General features: G+C 33.5%; 1 protein-coding gene across 1 annotated transcript; it reads left to right on the top strand.

The window, feature by feature from the left end:
- Nucleotides 1-1703: 1703 nt before the first annotated feature.
- Nucleotides 1704-3103, top strand: LOC123219478 (probable xyloglucan endotransglucosylase/hydrolase protein 8). Its single transcript, XM_044641463.1, has 4 exons — nt 1704-2088; nt 2208-2308; nt 2393-2595; nt 2663-3103. The coding sequence occupies exons 1-4, from the start codon at nt 1740-1742 to the stop codon at nt 3063-3065; spliced, it is 1056 nt and encodes a 351-aa protein (XP_044497398.1). The 5' UTR covers nt 1704-1739; the 3' UTR covers nt 3066-3103.
- The last annotated feature ends 6400 nt before the right edge of the window (nt 3104-9503 follow it).

Genomic DNA, 9503 nt, shown 5'->3' on the forward strand with positions numbered 1-9503 from the left:
TAGGAGATTATTGTAATGTACTCAAAGATCGAGCTAACCAAAAAAATAGTACTTGTAATCCTGAGGATTTGGAGAAGCGATACCCTAGGTTGACCATTTGACCCTCTTGGCTCAAGGGTCTTGACATTAGATAAGACTGTGTATTGGTATATTTAGATTTATGTTATAGAATGCATGTTAGGTTAACATTGTTAAATAATCACCTCACATGAAAACCTAAATATTAGTTTGACCTAATAATCAAAATCCTTCAATAAATATTAAGTCAAAGACAACTTGTAGCCTCTAATACTATATATCGATTAAGCCTCTATTTTTTTGAACCTTGTTCATCAAAATGAATGGTACACTTCTACTAGATAAAAAATTGAGTGTTTGTCTGTATTGAGTTTGACTAAACTAACATACAAAATTTGTTTGCCAAGACGAAGGTGGAGGAGAGTGTTAGAGGCTTAGTAGAGATATATAATGTATCAAGATAAGTATCTAACTTACTGATACCAAGAATCATAATTGATGTCACGTGATTTGATTATACATGACTACTAAACTTGATATCATGGACTTTTGTGATTGGTTTGCTAACCTACATAATCAGTCAATTTTGGCTTGTTCATCAAAATGAAGGTTGAAATTGATTTGATAAAATCTTGGTCCACTAGTAGGTCCATCAGGACTTTGTGAGTTCAATGGTAAGGGTTATTGATTTGTAGAAAATAATGGGAGAATTTATTTAACAAAAGACTACATTAAATAAATGCAAACTAAAATATGGTTTTATTTAAATTTTTTTGTATGATGAATTTGACTTATGATCTAGTTTTTCAAAAGATGCTCGAAAAGGAGTTTGGGCTAGAATCAAAGTATCTCGATTGGTATCAATATTTTTGGGCTATACTAAAAAAGAAGAAAATTTAGCATATTGTTATTTAAGATTTACCTATTGAGTCCAAACATGATGCCGTAATAAGAGAATTTGATGCTTTTGAGATACATGAAGCTGATGTAAAACTTGTATCAATCAACATATTTATTTTTTACTCTAGATGCAAACTAATTATTTGACTAATAAAGAAATAATTGATCATTTGCATGAGATCTTTTGAAGTTATGTTCATATTAAGCAATACGAGGCAATTAAGAAAATCCCAGGTCATAAAACGGATGACAAAACAAAAGTTAGAATTCGCGTGTTTAACACACCTAAAATGAATGATCAAGAGGATTAAATCTCTTACATCCAGGCATAGCATGTGGAGCTTTCTACTTCTCTTAGTCAATGATTCATGCATTCCCTCCATCAGTCGGTTGTTACCTCAAGTTTTCATGTTATCTAATAGAAGATAATTTTTGTGTTTTAATCACACCACCTTGGTGACTGTGACTGGCATGTTGGTCATGTTTATAACAAAGAGACAGAGAAAGGCAAAAGTTGATTAGGGCAAATATTATTGTAATAAAGTACTTTAATTACTTTCGATGATTAAAGTTAAAGTGATTATTGATTAGTTTAAACTTTTTTTAAATACTAGTGGACATTGAGCTTAAATCTACACGTTGTACCCGACGCGCCAAATCCTGTTGTCAAATCCAAGAACTTTCCTATTATTACAGCCAATCAAAATTACTCAGGGTCCCCACCTCCATCTTTATTCTGTTAAAACCAATTGGAGGGCAGCCTGGCCTAATTCTCTTCCTTCCCAAAATGCCCATGTCGGGTAACTTCAGAATTGACCTTGATGCAATTTATTTGGTTTATTGGGTTAAAATTATCTCATTGGTTGCCAGTTATACACTTCATACGAACAATCCTTTTTCAAACTCAATTGAATTTAACAAGCTTTAATCTTCTCATAGATTCAGCTGAGAAAGCTCTGTATTTTCTGCATCTGAGATTAGAAAGAATGGTCTCTTCCATGGCCACTCTTCTCTGCATAGCAGCTCTAATAGCTGGTTCTTATTCTTCATCAGTAGCCGCTGAATCGAAAGGATCTTTTGAAGATAACTTCAGTATAATGTGGTCTGAAGATCATTTTAAAACGTCCGAAGATGGGCAGATCTGGTACCTTTCCTTAGACAAAGAAACAGGTACACATACAAGTTAATGATTTATGGTACTTCACATTGCTTCATATTGAAGTTCTTGTTTAGAATATATTGAGAGAAGTATATCAGAACTAATTTCTTGAAGTAAAATTTGAATATAGGATGTGGGTTTCAAACCAAGCAGAGATACAGATTTGGGTGGTTTAGCATGAAACTCAAGTTGGTTGAAGGTGACTCTGCCGGTGTGGTCACAGCTTATTATGTAAGTTGTTCATATTAACAATTCATGAAGTCGCAATAGTTTTTACTATACAAAGTAGGCTAAAAAAGATGAAAATTGTTGCAGATGTGCACAGAAAATGGGGCTGGGCCGACGAGAGATGAGTTGGATTTCGAGTTCTTGGGGAATAGAAGTGGGCAGCCATTTCTTATTCAAACAAACGTTTACAAAAATGGAACTGGTGGCCGAGAAATGAGGCACATGCTTTGGTTTGACCCCACTGAGGACTTTCATACGTATTCTCTCCTCTGGAACAATCACCAGATTGTGTAAGAAACTTTGCGCAAACAGATTGTTGAATTGAATCATCCCCTAAACTAAATATGCCAAATGCAGGTTTTTTGTGGACGGAGTTCCTTTGAGGGTTTTCAAAAACAATGGCGAAGAAAATAATTTCTTCCCCAATGAGAAGCCAATGTACTTGTTCTCCAGCATATGGAACGCAGATGATTGGGCAACGCGTGGTGGATTGGAGAAGACAGATTGGAAAAAGGCTCCATTTGTATCGTCTTACAAAGATTTCAGCGTTGATGGATGCCAATGGGAAGATCCATTTCCTAAATGTGTATCAACCACCACTAACAATTGGTGGGATCAATACGAAGCTTGGCACCTGTCCGATTCTCAGAAAACGGACTATGCGTGGGTTCAGAGAAACCTTGTTATATATGATTACTGCAAGGACACTGAAAGATACCCAACATTGCTTGCTGAGTGTTCATTGAGCCCATGGGATTGATGAGCTAGAGCGCTAATAAATTCAATCTTTTAATTCTTTCAATTTTGTGATGAGTATAAAGACGTGTCCTAAATCTTTGGCCATTATTGTTTTGTATTTCATTATTCAAAATACAATAAAACTATGTGTACCCACTTTAGGTACATAAATGTGTACACATTTATATGTGTCATCATGTGATTGGATGATTTTGAATTAAGAATAAAATAATAACCAATCATATGATGACACATATGAATGTGTATACATTTGTGTACCCAAAGTGGGTACACATAGTATTGCTCTTCAAAATATATTTCCTTTTAAAATCAGAATAGTATTTCAAGTCAAATTATTTAATTGATTATTAGACCTAAAATAATAATAAAATAAATAATTGATTTATAAATTATAGTATTAATACTCTCAAACATAATATATAACTAAGATTTCAATTGTAATCTCTCTAATATGTAACATAACTAATTGAATATAGTAAGAATTGATTTAACTATTTTACATGAAAAGATTTAACATAACCATATGATTTATATCCTACCTTTATGCTCTGTAGCTGGATTAGATTGAATTCATGTAAATATCACCCACCAGAGTTTTGAAAAAAAAAAAAACATTTTAAAAGTAAATAATAAAAAAAAAACTCTACTATCTTATCTTACGTCATTTGGCCTAATTAGAAAGAACTTTAATTTTTAATGATTATGTTACAAAATATGATTAATTAGGCCTATATTTTTTTATTTTTAGATCAAGATTAGGCTTTATTGTCAAATGATATGATAAAAGAAATTACCAAACCATTAGTTTTCTTTACATTCAAAATAATAGGGCCTAAATCTATCAATGTAAGACTAATCTAGTATAAATTCGATAAAATAATAGGTTTTTTTTCTTGATTGGATCACCAATATGAATTGTCGTTTCTATGTATCAACAAATTGAAACATAAAATGATAAGTTGATAGTAAGATAAAAATCAAAAGGAAAAAATATAAAATTATAAGAAAATTTCCATTTTGTAAGAAAATGAAGGAAACTTGTCACTATTTGGATTGAGTCTTATATATTTCATGTAAAACGATATTATTTTATGTTTTGTAAAATGAAGTCGTTTTTGTCTTTTGTCAAATAAATAAAAATATAATAATATTTAATACGTGTTTAATATGATAAATATATAAAATACGGGTTTTATATATTTTAAATTCAAAGATATTATTGAATATATTTAAAATAATAAAATATGAAAAATATATAATACACATATAATAGATGAATTTAACTCAAAGTTTTTGTTCAAAATCCTTGTATTCAACATTTACTAATTTCAATAACTGTGGCCTTCATTAACATTCCAAAATGTGACGGATCAATTTTAAAATTAACAAATAATAGACAAGAGGTCGATACGTTTGGGGCCAACGTATACTCTTCAATGAATTGAGGCATAACGCAGTAATAAGTTACGTCTATATGGTCCAAAGTAAGTTAAACGCCTGAAGCAACCTGCGACCTCTTTACAGGAGTCCACTCTAAGGAACATCCACTTGTAGTTTGGCCATCACTAATGTTGAAAAAAAGAAGACAGCTGGAAAATTATGTAAGGAAATTGTCTGGGAGCCAGCATCCAAGTAGTTTGTAAAAATTTCGTTTAAGAAACATTCCAATCAGAATAATGATATTGAAGAAAAATAAATTTTCAAAATTGCGAAAAAAAAAGAGGGGGAAAACATTGTTTGGTCTAACATGAATTGTGATTGACAACTTACTAGAAAACTTAGGGTTTGATGGAGAAAGGAGAAAAGACTAGGCATCCGGAGAAGGGTCCCTTAGTTTCTCTGTCTTTGTTATACGGTGGTGAATAATGTTTGTGTTAATGTTGAAAATTTCACTAATGACAAGAATATTAAATCAATGAGATTTGAGTGTAAAAATATGACAAAGTTGAAAATTGAGAATGATAAGACTAGTGACTTTTTACGTGATGTGGCAAAAAAATCAAATAAACTCTATATCAGCATATGACCATGGTGTAGTTATTAATATATTTGAAAAGAATTACAAAAGAGTTCTTCCTTCTCCCTTTTTTTTCTTTTGGTTCTATTTTTCTCTTTTACGACGAGGGTAATATATTTGAATTAATACAGTAATTATGATACGGTAGTGTTTTCCAAAGCATAAGGAAAAATAAATACACTTTTATCGATTTGTAAGCATAAATCAAACTATTTCAAGATCACAGAAAGCATACTCGGTTTCCTGAATTTGACAATTGATGATGATTCAGTGATTTGATATACTCTTGGAAATATCTATAATACAATTTGCTGATTTTCTCTCTCGTTTTTGCAAGAATTCTTCCAGAGAATTGATTTGGAAGAGTACTGTATTGATCACTGTTCTTCTGTTTCTGTTTTGCTTCAGTTAACTTTCCAATGGAAGTTACATTCTATTTAAATAAGAGGGGGAGTCGCAGTTATTAAAAATAACTGCCAAGGGCAATTTTGTAATATTGCTTACATGGGTTAGTCTTATAACCCTAATGGATCGGGTCAACCCATTATAGGTGGATCGGATCCAATATCTCCCACTCACACATGATGGGTGATCCGAATCACAATACTCTTCTACAGAAATCTTACAGAACAGAGCAATTCATACTAACAAATGTGTCGTGTGACCTTGCGAGCAACCTGCACTTGAGAGCTAATTTACTATGCATCTGTTAGGAATAACATAGTCGCTTCAACCCAAAATAAAATAAAGCGTTAGTCTCGCAGCACCCTAGACTTACTCGATAACACTAGCTCCCTTTAATCCCTCATTTATTATTATGTTATATTCTTATATATCCATGATCAAGTCCAATCTCTTGTATGAGTGACATGACCAGCCGGCCAATGAACACACGTAATATTTAAGTCTTCCTCATCTACTCGAAATTCTTAATTTAAACTTAACTGCTTTTCTAGTCATGTTCCATAAACCGAATCATTCATAGTCATAGGTTTGAAGCTAAGATAGCAACACTAAGAATAAACATCAAATAACAGCAAAGAGTCAAATGATACCATCATGAGGTAATCCTCATAAAGTCTCACACAGTGAAAGAGCAGGGATTCATCCTTCCACTACTTCAAGCGATCGTCTTATTCAAGCACACATGGTATGAATCATGTGCTACAATATGTATCTTTTCAAAATGTCATTACCAATATTGTACTGATCTTAGTTCAGTCGCTGCACTCAGCGCTTAACCTGAGTTCTTAATCATCTCTCCAATCTTACAGGTATCTTTATCTATTAAGAACTCACATCTGGCATTCACAAGTTATTTGGACATGGGGAATCCAAATCGGTCATTTTCAAATCTATCAAGGCATGACCTCATCTTGATTAATCATCAAGGCGACATATCAGATAATTCATTTCTTGAACAATTCTCATTTTCTAAGTGCGCTCTTTAAACGACATCAACCTCAAGAAATATGTCTCATCCTTGCACGCTCTCCTCAGCGTCAAAGGCGATTGCTCGGGTGAGAGAGCCAATCAAACTTGTGTGACATTATCATCTTGTTGAGATTTCAAAATAAACTATGTGTATATTCATAAACACCATGAATTCAAACACATAAAATAAATTCAAATTATTTGATGTTATAACGTTGTGTTACAAGTACAATATATACTCAACAAGTCATCTATCATATTCTACGCAAGCCAAGGGACTTAACATGTGCAAGATATACATCTTTTGAGATCGGTTCAGTTAGAGGATCAACAATCATGTTATGCGTAGAAATATATTGTGTCATCACTTCCCTTTTCGAAATGATGTCTCTGACAAAGTTATATTTGGTGTCAATATGTTTGGTTCTATAGTGGAATTTTGGATCTTTTGTGAAAGCTATCATAGCTTGATTATCACAATGCATAACTATAGGACCAATTGATGCATCCATTACACCCAAATTCTCAAAAAATCTTTTCAACCAAACAGCTTCTTGCACAGTAGCAGAACATGCTACAAATTCTGCTTCCATTGTGGATAAGGCTATGCACGTTTGTTTCTTACTGCTTCAAGATATAGCGCCATTTTGGAGTAAGAAAGTATAACCTGAAGTTGATTTGCGTTGGTCCAAGTCACCACCCCAGTCAGCATCCGAATAGCCAACGATACGCAAATCCTTTCCTTGGTAGCATAAACAATAATCCACAGTGCCTTTCAGATATCTCAATATCCTCTTTACAACCTTCCAGTGTTCCCTTCCTGGATTTGATTGATATCAATTGACCAATCCGACAGCAAAACATATATCGGGATGAGTACACATCATCGTGTACATGAGACTTCCAATCGCATTTGAATAAGGTACTAGAGACATTTCATTTCTTTCGTTTTGAGTCTTTGGACACAAGTCTTGACTCAATGAATCGCCTTTTGACACAGGATTATCTATGGGCTTGCAATTTCTCATGTTGAATCGTTCTAGAATCTTTTGGATATAACGCTCTTGTGACAGAGCCAAAAGTCTCTTTGAACAATCTCTTTTGATTTTTATACCTAAAATATAATCTGCTTCACCCATATCCTTCATGTCAAATTCGCGGATAACCAATTTTTAATGATTATCACATATTCCAAATCACTCCCAACTATCAGCACATCATCCACATAAAGAGATAGAATTGTAAATTTGTCATCAGATTTTTTCACATAAACACAATGATCTTGTTCTAACATCTTAAAATTATAAGACAATACTGCCTTATGAAATTTTAAGTACCATTGTCTTGATGACTGTTTTAGGCCATATATAGATTTTTGGAGCTTGCACACTTTACGCTCTTGGCCTTTTACCACGAAACCTACAGGCTGATCCATATAGATTTCTTCGCCAAGCTCTCCATTAAGAAAAGTTGTTTTGACATCCACTGATGCAATTCTAGATCTAAGTGTGCTACTATAGCTAGAATGACACGGATTAAAGTAAATCTCACAACGGGCAAAAAGGTTTCTTCATAATCTATACCTTCTTATTGAGTATAGTCTTTTGCCACTAAGCGAGCTTTGTATCTATCTATTGAGTCATCCGCCTTTCGTTTAATTTTGAGAATCTATTTATTCCCAATAGGTTTTCAACCTGACGGTAAGTCCACTAGACTTCAAACTTGGTTAAGTTCCATGGATTTCATTTCTTCCTCTAATGCTTCTTGCCACTTTTCTTTATTAAAGGATGATAGAGCTTCTTTGATATTTTTAGGCTCATCGTCTTCCGGAGGAGTAGTTATGAAAACTTCATTTTCAATTTCGAAATGTCTCTTGGGGATTCGAGAATGTTCGCTCCTACGTAATTGAGGATTTTCGCTCCCACTATCCGAAATAGGTTGAAGTATAACCTCATTGCTCCTACTATCTGGAACAGGTAGAGACATCGTCTCTTGTGACACAACTAATGGTCGCTGGGACGAACCATCTCCACATTCTTCTTCCGTTTCATACAGATGAAGACTTTTATCGATATCACCCTTTTCAGAAAATTTATTTTCTATGAATGTCACATCTCGAGATTCTATTTCAGTCATTCTTCCATCAGAGTCCTCTCCTATGAACATGTACCCTTTGGAGTGTTCAAAATATCTTATAAAGATACATTTCTTACCTCTTAGACCCAATTTTCCGAATTTATGGAATGTGTTATGGATATATGCAGCAGACCCCCAAGGGCGCATCATATTTAATTCAGGTTTCCTACTTATCTATAACTTATAAGGTGTAGAAGTTACTGACTTAGTAGGCACACGGTTAAGTATATAAGTCATAGTCAATAAAGCATCTCCCCAATACGAAATTGCAAGATTTACTTGCGCCATCATAGACCTAACCATTTCCAATAGTGTTCGATTTCGTCTCTCTGCTACACCATTTTGATGCGGAGTTCTGGGAATCATTAATTGCCTCATAATTCCTTTTTCACTACATAATTCCTTAAATTTGGTAGATAAATATTCATGACCTCGATCAGTTCTCAAGGCTTTTATTCTTTTGTCTAACTGATTCTTAACCTCATTCATATAATGTCTAAAGCAATCTATTGCTTTTGACTTATGGGAGATCAAATAGACATAACCAAAACGTGAATAATCATCTATGAAAGTGATGAAATAGAATACTCCTTTTCTAGCTCTAACATTCATAGGTCCACAAATATCTGAGTGTACAAATTGTAGAAGAACTTTAGCTCTAATAGCTTTGCCAAAAGGTTTTCTAGTAGTTTTTTTTGCTAGACAATGCTCACAAATAGGCAAATTTACTTTCGTGACAGGTCCTAATAAACCTTCACGGGCCAGCCTGTTCATTCTCTTTTGGCCAATATGCCCTAATCTAGCATGCCATTTATTTGCATTCACATCTAGACTATTAGGAGTTACAAATAA

This window comes from Mangifera indica, chromosome 6, assembly GCF_011075055.1.
Source record: "Mangifera indica cultivar Alphonso chromosome 6, CATAS_Mindica_2.1, whole genome shotgun sequence".
Taxonomy (NCBI): Eukaryota; Viridiplantae; Streptophyta; class Magnoliopsida; order Sapindales; family Anacardiaceae; genus Mangifera; species Mangifera indica.

Excerpts from the sequence above, each read along its gene's own strand:
- LOC123219478 (XM_044641463.1), top strand. The coding sequence starts at position 1,740 with ATGCAATTTATTTGGTTTATTGGGTTAAAATTATCTCATTGGTTGCCA. Across the intron at positions 2,309-2,392 it reads GTGTGGTCACAGCTTATTAT|ATGTGCACAGAAAATGGGGC; the intron begins GTAAGTTGTTCA and ends AAATTGTTGCAG. Across the intron at positions 2,596-2,662 it reads TGGAACAATCACCAGATTGT|GTTTTTTGTGGACGGAGTTC; the intron begins GTAAGAAACTTT and ends TGCCAAATGCAG.